This window comes from Ricinus communis, chromosome 10 (genome assembly GCF_019578655.1).
Source record: "Ricinus communis isolate WT05 ecotype wild-type chromosome 10, ASM1957865v1, whole genome shotgun sequence".
In the NCBI taxonomy this organism is placed as follows: domain Eukaryota; kingdom Viridiplantae; phylum Streptophyta; class Magnoliopsida; order Malpighiales; family Euphorbiaceae; genus Ricinus; species Ricinus communis.
In genome coordinates, this window is record NC_063265.1 from 11,343,139 (window position 1) to 11,363,470 (window position 20,332).

The 20,332-nt window shown below is 34.3% G+C and overlaps 1 protein-coding gene, 1 non-coding gene and 2 pseudogenes across 2 annotated transcripts; 3 read left to right on the top strand and 1 right to left on the bottom strand.

Moving 5' to 3' along the window:
* The first annotated feature begins 1,971 nt into the window (after positions 1 to 1,971).
* LOC125371366 lies at positions 1,972 to 5,296 on the top strand (annotated as a pseudogene).
* A 240-nt stretch (positions 5,297 to 5,536) lies between these two features.
* On the bottom strand, positions 5,537 to 5,698 carry LOC125368713. The gene has a single exon (XR_007214479.1). It is a non-coding gene; the product is annotated as a U1 spliceosomal RNA (small nuclear RNA).
* A 629-nt stretch (positions 5,699 to 6,327) lies between these two features.
* On the top strand, positions 6,328 to 9,177 carry LOC8288431 (bifunctional L-3-cyanoalanine synthase/cysteine synthase D1). The gene is given in 11 exon segments (XM_002512208.4): positions 6,328 to 6,738; positions 6,850 to 6,959; positions 7,058 to 7,115; positions 7,293 to 7,556; positions 7,629 to 7,766; positions 7,863 to 7,914; positions 8,147 to 8,188; positions 8,191 to 8,225; positions 8,470 to 8,529; positions 8,638 to 8,718; positions 8,816 to 9,177. Coding segments are annotated over 11 exon segments (969 nt in total). The 5' UTR covers positions 6,328 to 6,699; the 3' UTR covers positions 8,906 to 9,177.
* A 328-nt stretch (positions 9,178 to 9,505) lies between these two features.
* Positions 9,506 to 13,166, top strand: LOC125371365 (annotated as a pseudogene).
* The last annotated feature ends 7,166 nt before the right edge of the window (positions 13,167 to 20,332 follow it).

Below are 20,332 nucleotides of genomic sequence, written 5' to 3' on the forward strand. Positions count from 1 at the left end.
GTATAAAGATCATAAATTTATAGAAAAATAAAAAGAAAATTGATATTTTTCTATGAATTTAATCATTTGATTTGGGCTTCAAATTGGGCTTGGGTGAATAATTTAAGATCGAAGTTAAATCCAAGCCCACTCACACTGTTGACATTGCAATAAAGTATTTTCTTAAAGAATATGAAGTACATATTATAGAATTAAAATATAGTAATTAAGAGTCACGTGGCTTGCGTATTATGCTAGGTTTAGAATCAATATTTTATTTATTTTTGAGTAAAAAAAATATTGTTTTTAAAAGCTTGGAGTGTAATTGTACCTTATAATAGCTTCTAATTGTGATGTGACGTAATCTTCTTTGATTATCACTAACAACATGGCAAAAAAGAAGGAAATTTTCAAATTATCCTGATTTTCTTAAATCTATTCTTCATGTGTGACAGCTAACAATTTGCTTGGATTGTATCCTTGAAAAAGAAAAGTCATGATTTTAGAAATATCTTCCCCAAAGAAAAAAGACAAATTACCCAAATCCCATTTCAAATTGTGGCAGATTTAATTATTTTATATAAATACTTAATCCATCCAATTTTACAAAAATCAAGAAATTCCATTTTTCTAATTAATGCTATTATTTTTTATACTATTTACTCACTGAATTACTCTTAATAGTCTTGTTATTATATTGGTAGACTTTTTTATATAATTTTTTTAGTATTTAATGCAAAAATTAAATGTATTTTTTTAACATTGAACATAAATAAAATAAAAAAAATTAATTATAATGACAATAATGAAAAATCATTTGGACTCTTGCATGCACCAAAGGCCATTATAGTTGGTAAAAAACAAAGCTTTCGGCATCATTGACATAGAAAACTATGAAAGTCATACAGACAGCACAGTAAGAGTTACCAAAAATCAAAGGAAAGTTAGAAAAAGAAGAACCGCCAAATAGAAAGCTTGCCTCATCCAACTTTGACACTGCCACTAAAATTCCAAAAATCATTGTTGCCCGTGACATTGTTCTTATGACCTCTCTTGTTCTCAGTCAAAATAATTAAAGAAACCATTAGCTACCTAATTAATCTGATTACTGGATAGATTAAGCTAACTAATTACTTTAAATGATAAATATATACTTATTATTCTTTCCATTTCATACTATTGACTCACTGTAATTGACTCACTGTAATTGATATAAATTTTATTTAAAGAAAATAATTAATACAAAGTGAAAAAAAATTAATTATTAATTATTTTTTATCACTTGTGGATAGATAAATAATAGTTGTGATAATAATTAAAATAAACCGATATTAATTTTTTCTTAAAAAATAAATTTTTAATTAATATTTTAGTTTCTAAAGATTAAAAAGATGACATTGATTGTTCCAAAAAAAAAAGATTCGTCATTGATGACATTTAAAATAAGGAAATATTTAAAAACCTCTCGACCAGCTTACTTATATTATTAAGGTATCAATGACTTAACAATTATTATTATTATAATCAGTTGTAAGCATTATTAATATTTTGTTTCAAAAAGAAAAAGGTATTGAAAAATATGACAGTATTTTTCCTCAGCCGGCTTAAAGAAGTATAAAAAGAGAGCATCCTATAGATATCCGCTATTATTACTCTGTGTTGCCTGAATCTGCTTTGGTTCATTTCTTCTCTGCGGATAAGGTTTTCTTTGGTAAGGTTTTTTATTTTTTTGTTCAAAAAGAAGTTTTGGTTTCAAGAATTTGAAGGTTGATGATGTAGATTAATCCTTGTTTTCCCCCTATTATTTTGGTAAAAATATTTGAGGATCTCGATAGAAGTTTGAGTTTTTGAAGTCATTTATAGATTGAATTAGATGGGTTTTGGCAAGTTCTTTCAACGCTTGCAAAATTTTGGTGATATTTACTAACTTTCTTTTGACTTTTTTAGCTTGATCTTTTTGTTGATAACCTTGCATTTTCGATGTTTGTGCAGTTTTTTGATAAGAAACATGGTGGAGGAGAAGAGTGCAATTGCCAAAGATGTTACTGAAGTTAGTTCTTTTAACTGCTGTTTACGTTTCTCTGTATATGCCAATTTCTTAAGAGTTATGGTTTATGTATTAATTTGTTGTTTGACTCGAATAGCTGGTTGGTAAAACACCACTGGTGTATCTCAACCATGTTGTGGATGGTTGTGTGGCTCGCATTGCTGCCAAGCTAGAGATGATGGAACCTTGTTCAAGTGTTAAAGATAGGTACAAGTCACTTAGTTCTCTGAGGAAACTTTCAGAATCTGTAGCTTTCTTAGTGAATTTGTGAGGTTTCAGAATCTATGGGAAATTTTTCTCTGGTTTTATATGATTTGCTTGCATTTCAGCTTCAGTATTGGGATTAAATCATAATACATGTGACAAAAGGAGGATTTTGAATATATATTTAGTAATGGGATTGTTCTTTAAATCTTCTTTTGCTTGTAGGATTGGATACAGTATGATTACAGATGCAGAGGAGAAAGGTCTTATCAAGCCGGGTGAGGTTAGTAGTTGACTCTTTCATTTGTAATACCATTAGAATCATAAAACTGTGGAAATAGTAGTTGCTAAGCCCTGTATCACTGAAGGGTCAGCTGAACTTGTAATTAGGTGTTGACTTGATAAGTTTATCTCTTTATATCACCAACAATAATTTTGTTAATTTTAGAGATATAAGATGGAAGAATGAGCTCGAGTATTTATCTAGTTTCTTTCTTAATGCTGAAGAGCGCTCTTATCGAGCCCACAAGTGGTAATACTGGCATAGGGCTGGCATTCATGGCAGCTGCTAAGGGATACAAGCTCATCATTACCATGCCTGCTTCCAATGAGTCTAGAAAGAAGAATGGTCCTTCGTGCTTTTGGAGCTGAGCTGGTTCTTACTGAGCCCAGCCAGGGGCATGAAAGGGGCTGTTCAAAAGCAGAAGAAATATTGGCAAAGACACCTAATTCTTATATCCTGCAGCAATTTGAAAACCCTGCCAACCCAAAGGTATGATTATGTTAACCTGTGGCATATAATTGGCATGCAAACTCAACAGAGGTACATCTTGTTCTGTGGCAGATCCACTATGAGACCACTGGACCAGAGATCTGGAAAGGCTCAGGTGGAAAGGTTGATTTTTTGTTTCTGGGATTGGGACTGGGGGTACAGTTACAGGTGTAGGAGGTTATCTCAGGGAGCAAAACCCTGACATAAAGGTTCACCCTTCTCTGATATTTACAGATGAAATTTGTAAGTTGGTGATATTGTTCGCTTGCCACTTTAATGGTTTCTTATCTGGCTTTTCTTTTCTTCTGTATTTAGCCCATTGGTGTAGAACCAGTTGAAAGTGCAGTGTTGTCCGGAGGCAAGCCTGGTGAGTCATGATTGCTTGATCTTCAAAACTACCGACTAGCAAGATTGTCATGCTTTTTGGTTGATATCGATCTTATACATGTGCAACAACAATAAAAATAGATGTTCTTTCTCAAGGCATATCGGTTCTTTGATGGATTTAGTGTAAAGGTAATAGTTTGGAAACATATGTGATATAGCTTCCCTTGACCTTGGTGATAAGGTTGAATTGTGGGATATTTGGATTAAAAAATGTTAGAATTGATCACACTATTGAAACATCATGCTCTTTTGTTATTTCATTGCATGAAATGACCAAGACAAAGTTTAGAATGTATAATGGGTATTAATATCGCAGACTTTAAAAACTGTTCTGTTGTTTCTAAACTATTTGTCCTTTTGTACTTTGAGCTTGTTGTTCATGACTTTGCATACCATTTGCCATATTTGGCTTAAGCCAATGTGAATCCTTGAATAGATGAAGCAAATGGTTATTCATTTATTATTTCTTTTGTAACTTCATCTTGTGTGCTGGTAAATATTTAAGGTCCACACAAGATCCAAGGAATTGGTGCTGGCTTTATCCCTGGAGTTTTGGATGTCAGTTTACTCATGAAGTTGTTCAAGTAAGTCTCCGAGCATTCTAATTAGGCTGGTTTTAGTCAACATGTGAAATTCTAAGGTTGTTTGTTTAGGCAAAAGTTTAACCATATTTCGTTCTGTATTAATGCATGGAAGTATACAATGAGAAAACAAGATAGTGGACCTGTAAATAAAATAAGCTTGTATCGCCTCTTGTCCCACGCTTAATAGCTTTACTTTCTGCAACTCAGAATGTAGGTCTCTGGCATTTCATATGGGTTCCACAACCATTGTTTAAAAATTCATAAAAATGACAAGACAACTACCATTCAAGTCTACGCTTTAGTACATTTCTCTCTTAATTGTGTGCAAGCAAATAGGATATTTTGGTTTCAATCTGTGCATTTATTGGCTTATAGACTGATCTTTGTTGATGAGATATGATAATTTTTATTGGCCTTGCTTTTCAGATATCAAGTGAAGAAGCAATTGAAACTGCTAAGCTTCTGGCCTTGAAAGAAGGCTTGCTGGTAAGCTCACAATTATCGACATGTGCTCCATTATATCACTCTCCTCTTTAATTACCTTTACACTGGGGCGTGACTCTGACATCTTGTTGATGGGATGTATTGCAGGTAGGAATATCTTCTGGTGCAGCAGCAGCTGCGCAATTAAGATAGCAAGGAGGCCTGAAAATGCTGGAAAACTCATTGTTGTAAGTCTGATGTTTTCTTGCTCTTGCCATAGATGCATTATTCGGTAACAAGCCCAATTTTAAGTAATCAAATGTAATATGTAGAGCACAGGAAGAGTGTCCGGTTTCAAAATAATGCTATAGTTTGGTAGTAATCTTCCTGCATATCAATAGTACAAAATAGCCGCTACCAACCTTAAATGTTCTTGAAAATTTAAAACTGAGTAATATAATATTTTTAATGATTTATCAGTTCTAGATTATTGAACCATCAAGTCAATTCCCAACACAACTGTGACAAGAAATTATTGGATTTATTGCTGAAGTCTATATTATTACTTATAGCAACTGGCCTTTATGGTTAGCTTATTGTTTGTCAATCTTAAACAGGTGATCTTCCCTAGCTTTGGAGAGCGTTATCTGTCTTCTGTGCTTTTTGAATCTGTGAAGCGTGAGGCAGAAAGTATGGTTTTTGAGCCTTGAGATGGTGAATATTGTCCCCACGAGTTGCAACTGTATCTGTGCTTCAAGTTTTCTTTATTTTACATGCTACAAAATAATGTGGAGCTTTTCTGCTCTTGCTGTTGTAGTGAGGGAAGCTTGTGGGCTGACTTAGAACTGTTTCTGAATGTTGCGAGTTCAATAAAATTTACATCCAATATGTTTTGATAAACCCCATAAGTGTTAACCTTCTTAAAGCAGTGTTGTTTCACCAGTCCAAGTGCCAAAAAGTAAAGGTCAAAGACTGATGTAGCATCAGAAGACCGCATCTTAGCAAATGCTACAAAATAGTCAAATCCTTCTCTTCTACTAAATTTGCACTGTACATAACTATTTGGGCCTAATTGACAAGACAGCTATTAAAACATTGAACACTGAAGACCGTTAATTTACGCATTCATGACTAGAATTGGATAGGGCCGCGCGAACGCAGGCCCCCACTACCACAAATTATGACGTAGGCTCTCCCAGCTTGGGGAGACCTTAGGCCAGCACCCCTCCGAAGTGCAATGGAGGTCACTAACCTAGGCCATGAGTCTTCTTGATCGCCCATTGACCCCGTCCAGGTAAGTATGTTTGTCAGTTGCTTTAGGCCTTTTATTTATAAGCTAACTCTTGCTCTCTTCGTTCTTACCTAATCGATGTGGGTTACAAGTTCAACTTCCACATAGCAAAAGGCATCCTTGATAGAATCATTTGAATAACCAAATATTTGTTTGGAAACGAGTTGTTTATGCAATTAACGCCTCACAAATCTGAATTTGCAGACCAAAATGTTCAGAAAGTAGGAAATCATTTTGCAATCTGTTGTTTCCTAAAAGCAGATTACTTATGTCGGGGAGTATCAATTATTGCAGACAGAAAATGGGGGACTCCACTATGAGTGTTGTGGCGTAAGGCAGTGTGTAAATATTCATTATGTTATAATATCAGAATCTAAATTTGGCTACAGGATTGCTTATTCTGAACTTCAATTATTAGTTGAATGAAACCAAAATAAAAAAGAAAAGATCAAATACTATTCCATTCTGAGTGTGTCAAGCTTCAGCTTTTGCATAATGGAGAATGATGCACTTCCACTATCAAGATAAGCGAAAAATATTATAAATTTGCACTCCTGTCACATCTTTTCCTCAAGCAACTGCTACTGCTTTCAGGCATCAGAGTAATATTGGGTTCTCAATTATTGCGATAGTTATGTTTCTCTTAAATCGGTCCTTGGTTAATGTTTTCAAAAAAAAAAAAAAGCTAAGCTTCTTTTGCTGTTTTTTTAGTAATTTGATAGTATCTTTGATGGTTTGATATATTCAATCATTATTCTTGAATAGATGATTTTTCTCTGTTTCTGTTTTGAACTTTGCCATTTCTTTCTTATTTGAAGATTCTTTCAACTAGCCCATTTAGCTAGATTGGTCTTCTTGCATCATCTCAGTGATAAGTGCAAAACTGTGTGATCCATTTATTTGTTGGGTGTAATGTTTCTGAACTGATAGATCATAAAGGATTGCAATTCTTTTCTACATAACATGCAAATTAGTTGCACATATTTGTTCTCTGGCAGGTTAGCTAGAAAAGATGGAGGAAAAGTGTGCAATCAAGAAAGATATTACTGAAGTAATTTATTTTCTTCATAATCACTTGTACTTTCTACATAAACAACAGTCTTTAAGAAAAACAGCAATCTTGCTTATGGCCATTATCTTTCACTTATGGGGTCTTCTGCAGTTAATAGGCAATACACCTATGGTATATCTCAACAATATATTGGAAGGTTGCGTAGCTCGAATAGCTGCCAAGCTTGAACACATGGAACCTTGCTTCAGTGTTAAAGACAGGTCAACCCAACTTGTTTCATTCAAAATCTTAGTTTTATCTTGTACATGTTCCTCTTGTCAAATTGCTGGTTTTCACCTTTTTCATCTGTGACATGCAGGATTGCATATAGTATGATCAAAGATGCAGAAGAAAAGGGCTTGATTACACCAGGGAAGGTTTGTAATAATACTTCGTGATTTTTGTTTTTTTAGAAGAAAAGATAAGAAAAGAGAAATGTGTTATTTTTTTCACGGATGATGGAAAATTGCTACATTTGTCACATTGATATATCTACTTATTGGCCATCTCTACTATGAAACTGCTGCTGTTTCTGGTTCTGTTGGTTCTAAAAGAGCGTCCTCATTGAGCTTACAAGTGGTAACACTGGGATTTCAATGGCGTCCATTGGGGCAGCAAAAGGTTACAAGACTATTCTCGTTATGCGAGCTTCAAAGAGTATTGAGAGAAGAATAGTGCTAAGAGCTTTGGGAGCTGAGGTTTACCTAACAGATCCAGACAAGGGTTTTCAAGGTGTTCTTGATAAGGCCAAAGAGATTCTGAATAGTACACCTAATGGTTATATGCTTGATCAATTTGAAAATCCTGTCAATATAAAGGTAATATTTTTATCTATATTTGTGATATGTACTAGTGTTTGAAAGGATTTAGAAGTAAATATTTGTTCTCAGGTTCATTATGAAACCACTGGCCTGGAGATCTGGAAGGATTCAGGAGGTAAAGTTGATGTTTTGGTTGCTGGGATTGGGACTGGCGGTACAGTAACTGGTGCAGGGACATTCCTGAAGGAAAAGAACCCAGATATTAAGGTATTCTTTGTTTTACTTGTGCTTGTGCACAAAAATCTTGCTGTTCTCCAGGTTTAATTATTTTATGAAGGTATAACTTTCATTTTCTTGCATTAGGTTTATGGTGTAGAACCAGCAGAAAGTGCAGTCCTGAATGGAGGAAAACCTGGTAAGTTAGTTCATGCTTGCACTTTCTGTTTGTCCTTTGACAAATTCCTGGTTTAGTCATAAAATTGATGGCACTCAGTCCTTTGAAGGTGAGATTTTAAAGTAAAGATTCCTGAGCATATATCAGACTTGTATACTTCTTAATTCTGCTGCAAGATTGACTTGAAATTGGCAAGATTCTCGTGATTTTATCATCACTGAAATGGATACATTGCCTTGTGTGCGTGTCAAAGGTAAACATCTAATTGATGGGCTAGGTGCTGGAATTGTACCTCCTCTCTGGATGTTGACAAGCTTGATCAAGTTATTCAAGTAAGTGTAACAGACTCTAAATTCTTCTATTCTTTCTGCTATGATTGCCAAGTCATATACAGTGAGAGAGACCTGCAACACCATCAGAAATTGTAAATATTGTTTTGTGTCTTTAATAATTCGTGTCTTCTACCGCACGGACAACCAGATTTTAGATTGTAATGGAGACATCAACTGCTTGCTGGTTTATGATTTTGTTTAGAATTATATTACTCGAGTTTCCTGGTGTTGTGTTACATTTTAGGTATCAAGCGAGGAAGCTATTGAAACTGCCAAGCAACTTGCTTCAGAAGAAGGATTATTGGTATGATTACAGCTACTTAAGATTTATCTTCATTCAATGTTCTCTTTACTTATTTATTTATTTTTCTTTTTGTACTTCAAAATTATTAAATCTTTCTTTCCTCCACAGGTGGGAATATCATCTGGGGCTGTAACAGCTGCTGCTTTAAAGTTGGCAAAGAGACCGGAAAATGCTGGGAAGCTCATTGTAGTAAGTCTCATTAGCACTACTACCATACCTAACTTATGAATATGGAGTGGTGGATTCTGTAGCAGTAAGCCATTTGACTTGTTTGCTGTTGTGGCAGGTGATTTTCGCCAGTGCTGGGGAGCGTTATCTGTCAACTAAGTTGTTCGAGTCGTTTAGGCATGAGGCAGAAAACATGACCTTTGATTAGGATAACTTTGATTCCTGAAACGAACAGAGTATGATCAAGAACTAATGTAGTAGCTGTAAGACCCTGATTAGGTCTAGTTTCAGGAGGATTTATCTTTTCCATTGTATTGTTTGGAAGATGCTTATATTATATGTAGGACATTGTAGATTTGGAAACTTATCATCAGGGAACACCTGTATGTTTGGGACAGATTGAAGAAATATCTGAAGTTGCTATCCACTCAGCTCTGATGTTCATTGCAGTGTTACATTAAAAAAGCTTTTTTTTACTTAGTTTCAAGATGTTAATTACTCTCAATTTATAAGATTAAGAAAAATCACAGTACATTTATCAAACCTATTTAAAAAGATTACTAAAGAACCTTATTCGCTGGCCAATCTACTGTCCAATTTTATTCTCTGAACAAACAGGGACTTTCCACCACTACCTCCAAATAAGATTAGGGCAAGCATTAAGAAAAGATGGCCGTATATAAATAAACACATTAAATGGTAACTTTAGATATAAGGAAGCACCTAAATTGTTTTCTTTTACTGGGGCCAATCAACCAAAAACAGATTCTTTTTATTGATTAAAAACATCCAAAAATATGAAAGATGATTGTTTGTCTGTTAGTGGCAGCAGTTGAGTTGACTTATACCAGATAAAAAGAAAAAGCTGAAAGTGGTGAAACAAATTTAGCAATTAGTGCACTTGCATTATCTGTAAAGAGAAAGCTGCCAAGGAGTTCATGGTTAGGATTCTTGCTCTTTATGCTAACTTATCTTCCTTCTTTTGGCTTAGTTGCCTGCAAGTAAGTTGGGTTGCCACTCAAGTCATTACTGTTTGACGTGTTTGTGGCGATTGGGTTCTTGATAATTTAATTCCCTTATTATATCCGCTCTTGCAAAGTTGACATTTCTTGGTAATTTTTCTGTTTTCCGGTGATTTTGGTATTTCTTGCAAAATCGCTTAAAGGGTTTATAGTCTTGTACGTCATTTGTGTCTCGGAGCTGCAGTTTTGGAGCTCTTTTATTAGCACCTTTAGCAAAATTGGCCTTCTTGCATCATTCATTAGCTTATCTACTGAAGGAACACATAATTCATCTACTGCTTAGATTTCTTAAAAAATAACTTAGTTCTTAGAGCTAGGAATCTGCCTATATATGGAAACCAACCATGCTTGCAGAATGTTCTCTAATTGCTATCCATATATGATTTCTTTTTTCTTTTTCTTTTCCAAAATGTTCACTTCTTTCCATCTCGCAGGATTTATAGAAAAGAATGGAGGATAAGTGTGCAATCAAGAAGGATGTTACTGAAGTACTTTTCTCTATTCGTGATTTACCTATAGTCTCCACTTTAAATCTTGTGCTAAAAAACAACAATCTTGCTTATACTGTGTATTTTCCCTTTTTATGGCCTTTTGTAGTTAATAGGCAATACCCCTATGGTGTATCTCAACAATATTTTGGAAGGTTGTGATGTCCGAATTGCTGCAAAGCTTGAGAATATGGAACCTTGTTACAGTGTTAAAGATAGGTAGATAACTTGTGTCATTCAGAGGTTTATTGTATCTAAGTACATGTTCCTCTTGTCAGTTTGCTAATTTTCATCTAGAATTATATAGTTGGTTTTCATCTATGATATGTAGGATTGCATATAGTATGATCAAAGATGCAGAAGAGAAGGGCTTGATTACACCCGGGAAGGTTTGTAATGAACGTTCATTTCTACTGATTCGTTTTTATACTGGTACGAAATTCATTGGTCAAATTAGAAAAGAATAAAAAGGAACATGAAACATCCGGAGAACCCTGAAATGTGTTGCAATACTGCTAAGAGTGTGTCATTTTAGTCAGTATATGAGTGTTACATGAATAACAGAGTACAGATTCTTAATTTAAGTAAGTAGTTGAATATGCCATGTGAATATTCCAGAGCTTTTTTGTCATATGCGGGCAATTTCCAGATTGATGCTTATGGGTTATTTCTACTAAAATTTGCTGTTGTTTTGGCTCCTTTGGTTTAAATGTGGCTGAAGACTGTCCTTGTTGAGGTTACCAGTGGTAATACTGGATTGTAATGGCATCCATTGCTGCAGCAAAAGGTTACAAGATTATCATAGTCATGCCAGCTTTTAAGAGTCTCGAGAGAAGGATTGTGCTACGAGCTTTTGGAGCTGAGTTGCACCTAACAGATCCAAACAAGGGCTATGATGAGATTCTTAAGAAGGCTGAGGAGATAGTGAAAAATACACCAAATGGCTATATGCTTCATCAATTTGAGAATCCTGCCAATCCAAAGGTATTTTATCATCAATTTTTTGTAATATTCATCATTTGTCAAAAAGACTTAGGACTCATACTGCTATGATATATGTAGATTCATTATGAAACCACCGGCCCAGAGATTTGGAAAGACTCAGGAGGTAAAGTTGACGCCTTGGTTGCTGGGATAGGGACTGGTGGTACAGTAACTGGTGCAGGAAAATTCCTGAAGGAGAAAAATCCAGACATTAAGGTATTCTTTATACTCATGCACATAATTAAAGAGCCTGATCCTCTTTAGTTTTAATTAATATATCACGGTAAAACTTTCTTTCGTCCTATGTAGGTTTATGGTGTAGAACCAGCAGAAAGTGCAGTCTTGAATGGAGGAAAACCTGGTAAGTTATGAACCACTTCATATTTGCTCTTTCTTCTTTCTAAACGATAGCTGCATCCTTGCATACATTTTCTGGTTGTGGAGCTTGGGTCCAATTGCATGATGCAAGTGTTGCAGGTCAGGTATTCATCACTTTACAAGAATATGAGAAATACTTTTAGGAGTGTCAATTAGTTTTTTTTCCCCTACTGAATGGTCTCTTGTGATGACAAAATTACTAAGTATTGAGTGGCAATGCATTTTATAGACACTATATATAGAGAAGATGAAAAACCTTCAAAATGAAGCATTTTTTGGTTACATCAGCAAAGAGTTACTTCCAGCAAACCCTTGTTTCAAACTGATGCATTTTCTCCTGCATAGATTGAATTATTGTTTCATTAACAGATAATGTATAAAATCTCTAGTTTGGAGAAGTCTTAGACAAAATGAAGACTCTGGAGCATCGACCAGACTTATATGCTTGCTAGTTCTGTTACTAGAATGATGTTCACTTTGTCAATTTGAAGATTGGCAACATCCTCATGACTCTTATCACCTCCAAAATCTTTGTGTGTGTGTTGAAGGTCATCATAGGATTGAAGGACTAGGTGCTGGGGTTGTACCTCCTGTTCTGGATGTTGGCATGCTAGATGAAGTTGTTCAAGTAAGTCAAAAACCCTGCTATAGTTTGCTTTTAACTGACTTTTTAAATTAACTGTTAGTAACTTTGTATTTGTACAACGAGAGAGGCCTATGGCATGATCAGAATTTGTAGGTAAGGCTCGTCTTCTGAATCAATGTCCTCAATAGATGGACAAGCAAAATTGTGGGTCGTAATGCAGATTCTTAGTGTAAGAAGGTCGATAGTTGATGACTGTTAATAATACTTGACATTTAATGTATTGCTGTAACATTGTAATTAGGTATCAAGTGAGGAAGCTATTGAAACTGCTAAGTTGCTTGCTTTGAAGGAAGGTTTGCTGGTACACGCTTATAGCTATATAAGATTACAATTCATGGATTACATACGACAGTGCCTTCATTTGTGATCGAAACCTGTTGGATCTTTCTTTCCCCTATAGGTAGGGATATCATCCGGTGCTGTGACTGCTGCTGCTATAAAGTTGGCAAAGAGACTAGAAAATGCTGGGAAACTCATTGTAGTAAGTCTTACTAGTTATCTTAGTCTTTTGCAGAATAATTTCCCAGTTGCTAGTAGTCTAGTACCATGTCTAACTTATGAAATAGACAAATGGCTTAATATGTGATTGATTTGTTCCAATAGCGTACCATGTCTTTTAATGTACTAAGCTATTTATCTTACTTTCTGTACAGGTGGTTTTTGCCAGTGCTGGGGAGCGTTATCTGTCCACTAAACTGTTTGAATCCCTTAGGCACGAGGCACAAAATATGCCCTTTCATTAACATCATGTTGGTTCCTTCCTGAAATGTAATGGTACAAGCAGTACCATACTTAGATTAATTCTTTGTTTTCTAGCACAAGCCCTGAATGGGATGTGTTATTATTGCTGAAATATGTATTTGTAAGTAATTATGGACTTATCCAGGTTAGGGCTCCATCATCCAATATGCAATGAGAAGTGAACGGGTTGTCGAAGCTCTTCAAAATAAATTACTGATTTTCTTAAACTAATTTGTAAAAAAAGTGAAACCAGGTCGAATCCCAAGAGAACCAATATGAATAGCTTCTCAAAGTAAATTAAAAAGGGGGTTTTTGAATGTTTGAATCAAAATTATAAATAGGCAAAAAATAATGAAGGCTGAATATTTAAAGTAAATAAAAATCAATCTTAACAAATTTCCAATTCAAGAGTGCTGATTCCATCCAATTGTAATCATGATCATAGGCTAAAATATCAATTCTTCTATTCAAGTACTTAGTCTACTTATTCAAAAAAAGCCGCACAAGTGTAATTCTCCTAATATAGCTGACTTGAACCCAACATCCAAATCAAAACTTACCATTAGTCAATCGGGCACGATACGCTCCATATCAACTTAATGATAGCATTAAGAATAATGAGAATGACTAAACCAACATTAATTTAATTGAGATAACTGCAATTGAAATAACCTTGCTCCTTTATTTCCCCAGAGCCTATCATGCAAGCTATGTAATTCGAATAAGTCGTAATCACACACACATGAGCCACTCCTTGCTACTTGTCAATCGTTCATGACAATTACGGATCACAAACTCAAAGTTTAGCAATAGAAAAATCAATATCAAAGCTGAGTCGTCAGCTCAATCAATATCAATAATTCATAAATAATAAGAACAAAAATAAAGAATACTTGAATTAAAGAAGAATTCTCATAAGCACAAAGCCTCACAAAATCACAATTGGAATTTATTCACTCTTGAATTAGAAACTAAAAACTTAGCCACTCATGGTGGAGTAAGAATTCACAAGAATTGTAGAGTAGAAGAAGAAATAAGAATATGAATATCAATTTGAATCAATCAATGCCTCCGCCTCAAAGTATCTGTACCGTCCTTATATAGGAAGTAAAACCCTAAACCCTAATAGAATCCTTATAAAAAAGAAATAAGCTTCTTATTTAATCTTATCCCTACAAGAAATGATAAGATTAAAAGTGATCTAAATAAATTAAAACCCTAAATACATGGAAGAAAGTTCTATTAATCCAACATTTCCAAAAATAGAGGAGATTAACTAGTGGATAGTCCACCACAAATTAATCTCCTAAAATTTCAAGCTCTCTTCACATCTTTTAGCAAATTATTGGATGCAAGGCGTGGTCACGCCTTATTGACAGTAGTCTTCTGCACTGAGTTCTGCACTTCCTCCAAAAGACTTTGTTTTTGACAAAATGATGACTTAAAATATGTCTTTAGGCTAGATTTTGCTTCATCCTTGATATTTCATCACCTAAGTTAGAATAAACATAATTTCCATAATTAAGTACATTATTCAACCAAATCGCAAAGGAATTAAACACAATAAATATAACTATTTTTGACCTATCAAATTTCTCCACACCTAATTTATGCTTGTCCTCAAGCATACCTCAATTCAACATAGCAATTCTCCTTTTAACCTTCCTTTCATCTCTTTTAATCTCCTCAAATACCAAATAAATTAAACATACATTAATGAGTTGAATAATAATGACAATCAAGAGATTAGCACTCATAGGATAAATTTTATAAAAAGAACAGGTATCTTAATAATTCATCAAAATCAAAACAACAAGACTTAACACCTCACATGGTTTCACTCAATACTCTCAAAGTGTTTAGGTGCATTTACTCTCTGAATCAAAACAAAGCATGTTATTACCATAAGCTTGCTAATGAATCAAGTCTCCACCACTACACATGAATTAGATGCAAAATCAAAGTGGACTTTACAAGGGTTGAATGGGGCTTAGGAAAGGGTGTGATAAAGGAAGAGCCGAGATGTTTCATAATCAAGACAAAAGATTAGATTCTTGCATGATAACTTATGCCACATCCACGTAAACATACTACAAAAACTTCTGAGATTTATTTCCACATTTTATATTAGCACTAAAAAATCTCGGAGAAATAACATGTAATAATTCAATTCAATATATTTGATGAATACTTCTCCAATTATCTTCTTTCACGAAAGGAATAAATATCAACGCCCTTTCCCCATTTTTTTTCTTTTCTTTCTCTCTCTCTGCTTTTTTTTTTTTTTTTTCGTTGTTTCATTTGTACCATGCAACACTTCCCTTTGCCCCTGACAAGGGTAGAAAAATAGAGGTAGCAAACGAAAGGTCTCGGGTTAAACAACATGTGTTAAAAATAACAAAGAAAATGGAAAATAGGCCCAAGGTGGCTAACTAAAAAGGAAATCAATACTTGTAGGTATTTTAAGAGTCTAAGAATAGGTTAATCCTAATTGCCCTTATCATATTAAAACATCAATCCAAAATGTGGTCTCAATATGAATTCGTAAGCAAGTTCTAGAATAATCATACTAGTTTGATAACACTCAATAAAAAAAATAATTAGAGCAAAATATAATGAATCGCTTTTCGGGCTCAAAAGCTCACTTGAATGTTTACATTTATATCAAGTCTCGTGGATTTTTCAATCAATAAACTAATGAGATACCTTCTGATAGTTTTAAAGAAATACTAACCATGCTTATCCCCTTTCATGCACTGAAATTCAAACCAAAATGTATTTCTAACTTACATGGCATTCCGTGCTATCAAAATAAAACTCAAGGCTGCAAAAGAAGAATTAGAACATATGAATTAAAGCATACCTAATTATAAGCATAAAAAAAATATTTTGAAAAGAAAAGAAAATCATGTAATTATCATATTCCTCCCCACACCTAAACTATACATTGTCCTCAATGTATCAAAAGAAAATGGCTCACAAAAGAAATGAAAAAATATGAAACTCCCCGATTTGCGAGCAATTCATAACGAATAGTGAGTGGTGATGGTGGGAAAGGAAGTAGAACCGCCTAGTAAAAATAGAAAGTTTTGGTGATGGTCACGCAAAAGAAAATAAAACGCTGGTGGCTATGGCAAAATAAAACGCTTCTCTTTTCTTTTCTCTCTTTTTTAAGCACAAAAATAAATAATAATAATAATAATTAAAAATTAAAAATAAATTAAATTAAATAATAAAAATTAAATAAATTAAATAAATTAAATAAAAATAATAAAAAAAATAAAAACAAAATAATAATAATAAAAACAAAAGAATAAAAAAATAAAAAGTGGAGTTTAAGTAGCGTGGTCACGCCTTATAAGAAGTGAGCTCGAATTTTTTGGTGCGCTTTTCAAGACAAAACAGAAGATAATTTGAACAAGGCGTGGTCACGCCTTGTAAGTAGCTTCAGAATTTTTGAATTTTTTTTTGCGCTTTGCAAAACAAAAAGAAGATAGCTTTGGAACAAGGCGTGGTCACGCCTTCGTAAGAAGCGAAGCTTCAGAATAAATTTTTTTTTTAAAAAAAAAGAAATTAAAACTAAAAACTAAAAACAAAATAAACTAAGCGAAAGAAAAATAATAATAATAATAATAATAATAATAAAAATAAAGCAAGTATTCTGGGTTGCCTCCCAATACGCGAATTGTTTAACGCCGTTATGCCCGACTTTTAATGATAAAATATTCGAGTCATCCAAATAAGTGAAGTGATCCAAAGGAAAACTAATAGAACATAAAGCAATTTCACCCTCATGGAAGATCTTTAATCTATGACCATTCAGCTTTGAAAATTTTATCCGAATCCAAGCTTCTAATTTCCACTTCTAAATTAGATTATGCATCTAATTCCCGCTCATTACTAATATTTTCTTTTGCAAATACTTCCCGCATAATTGGATTAATTACATCAATATGGCAAAGAGAATGTAAATTATTAGGATATTTCACTGCATCAAAAATATTAAATTTAACAATCTCTCCATCAAACCCTACGGGAGAGTACCCTCATCTACATTAATCTTTGTCTTAGCGCTTTCATGAATGGTTGTCCTAATAAAATCGGGTTGATTTTAATGAGGAATTACCATCCATTTCCAAAATGTAAAAGTCGACAGGAAATATGAGCCCATTAACCCGCACCAAAACATCTTCAACAACTCCAAAGGGATGAATATAAGAGTGATCACCTAATTGAATCATTACACCGGGCCTTTGCAAGTTATTTAGTTTCAATTCTCGATAGATAGAAATGGCATGACATTAATGGAAGCTCCTAAATCTAACATGGCACGCCTCAATTTTTGTATTACCAATAACACAAGGTAATGAAAACATACCGGATCCTTGCATTTTCTAGCATATTCTTTCGCAAGATGGCCGGCACATTCTTACTTACCACCACTTTCTCCTTTTCCTTCATCCTTCTTTTGTTTGTGCATAATTCCTTCAAGAACTTTGCATATTTAGAAATTTTCTGATAGCATCCAATAATGGGATATTTATCTCCACCTTCCTAAATGTATCCGTGGATCTCCTTTTCTTGCTCGTCTTCTTTCGGGCTTAGCTAACTGCTAGGAAAAGGAGGTAATGGAGTACGAGATGAAAGAGATAGAGAAGGATCGAATTTTACCCCACGCGATGCTTTTAGAGGAAGCTTCTTCTTCTTCCTTTTCCTTGCTCGGCTTTACTTCTTCTTAAGTGGAATCGACCTCAAGAAATCTCCTTTCCACTTCTAAGAAAAATTGCACTAACATTCTCCCTTTGGATTTATCTCCTGGCCGTGAAGGTAGTTTTCCAAAATTTTGAGCCTCCAATTTACTAATCGACGTAGTCGTACTGAGTAATTTGATTGCCTAAACTCAATGCTCGACCTTGTTTCCGCTGAAATTGAAGAGCATTGTTAGCAAGATTTTGAACAATATCTTCCAAGGACATACCTGAATTAGAAGCTCGAGGTTGCTCTACTGAAATTCGGAAATGATACTTTTGTTGTCCTCCCTTGGGTTCCCATAGCCCAAATCTCGGGTGATCTCTCCATCCGTGGATTGTAATGATTAGAAAAGGGTCATACTTCCTTCGAGATTGACCAAGAATCCGCCTCAGAGCGTTAGCTTCTCGCATGGAGTCTCGTTGCAATGTTGGACACATATCGGTGGGATGTCCTCGCAACGAATATATTCCATGTGACTTTTGCCATTTGTAATTGCCCTACGTACCATTTGACTTAACCAAAGCGCTTAAATCGAAATTTGATTTTCAAGATTTTTAAGTGGTTTACCTCATTAACTCGCCTTGTAGCTCCATCACCCTCGTGACCAAATCACGAGAATTTTCTACCATGTTTGAAATTAATTGCTTGGCTTCTTCAGCGCTTTATCTACCAAAGCTCCACCACTACTGCATCAATCATACTCCTATCCATTAGCAATAATCCTTCATAGAAATATTGGATTAGAGTCATGAGAGATTTGATGATGTGGGCATTTAGCACAGCTTGCTTGAACCTTTCCCAATATTCATACAACGCTTCTCCGTGCTGAACTGTGTTATGCCACAAATTTCTTTTCCGATGTTGGCAGCTCTTGCTTGCAAGGAAAACTTATCGAGGAACAATCTTTTCATCTCGCTCCATGCTGTTATTGAACCGGAAAGTAGATAATAGAGCTAATCCTTTGCTTTATCCTTCAAAGAAAAGGAAAAGCTCTAAGATTTATTTGCTCTTCTGGCCACACCATGTGGTTTCATCTCAAGCATACAATATGGAACTCTTTCAAGTGTTTATAAGGATCTTCACCCGCATAATCCACGTAAAAGTAAGGGAGTAAGTGAATTAAACCAGATTTTAATCCAAAATCAACCGCAATATTAGGAAATGTAATGCATAAAGGTTGCTGATTTAAACCGGCAGCTAGCTCTTCGAGAGTTTTGTTCGCCATGTTTTCTCAGAATTTCTGAAAGATAGACGTGTCACCAATAGCCAAATCTATTTCCAACTCCCTCTACGTAGACAACTTTTTCTTTGCTTAGTCTCCTTCTTAATTCCGGCATACCGCCTTCTCAATTTCGTGATTAAACTACAAATCAATATCTCGAGAAGAACAAGTCATAAACAAATAATTCAAACAATGAGAAACTAAAATAGGTTTCAAGAACGGCCGCCTAAATTTGAACGGGCTGTCAAGCCCTTTAAAATAAATTCACCGATTTTCTTAAACTAATTTGTAGAAAAAGTGAAACCAGTGGAATAGCTCTCAAAGTAAATTAAAAGGGGGGTTTTTGAATGTTTGAATCAAAATTATAAATAGGCAAAAAATAATGAAGGCTGAATATTTAAAGTAAATAAAAATCAATCTTAACAAATTTCCAATTCAAGAGTGCTGATTCCATCCAATTGTAATCATGATCATAGGCTAAAATATCAATTCTTCTATTCAAGTACTTAGTCTACTTATTCAAAAAAGCCGCAACAAGTGTAATTCTCCTAATATAGTTGACTTGAACCCAACATCCAAATCAAAACTTACCATTAGTCAACTGGGCACGATAGCGTTCCATATCAACTCAATGATAGCATTAAGAATAATGAGAATGACTAAACCAACATTAATTTAATTGAGATAACTGCAATTGAAATAACCTTGTTCTTTTATTTCCCTAGAGCCTATCATGCAAGCTATGTAATTCGAATAAGCCGTAATCACACACACATGAGCCAGCTCCTTGCTACTTGTGTCAATCGTTCATGACAATTACGGATCACAAACTCAAAGTTTAGCAATAGAAAAATCAATATCAAAGTTGAGTCGTCAGTTCAATCAATATCAATAATTCATAAATAATAAGAACAAGAAATAAAGAATACTTGAATTAAAGAAGAATTTTATTAAGCACAAAGCCTCACAAAATCACAATTGAATTTATTCACTCTTGAATTAGAAACTAAAAACTTAGCCACTCATGGTGGAGTAAGAATTCACAAGAATTGTAGAGAGTAGAAGAAGAAATAAGAATATGAATATCAATTTGAATCAATCAATCAATCCAATGCCTCTCCGCCCAAAGTATCTAGCCCGTCCTTATATGTGAAGTAAAACCCTAAACCTTAATAGAATCCTTATCAAAAGAACAGCTTTTATTTAATCTTATCCCTACAAGAAAGGATAAGATTAAAAGTGATCTAAATAAATTAAAACCCTAAATACATAGAAGAAAGTTCTATTAATCCAACACTTCCAAAAATAGAGGAGATTAACTAGAGATAAGTCCACCACAAATTAATCTCCTCAAAATTTCAAGCTCTCTTCACATCTTTTAGCAACATGGGATGCAGGCGTG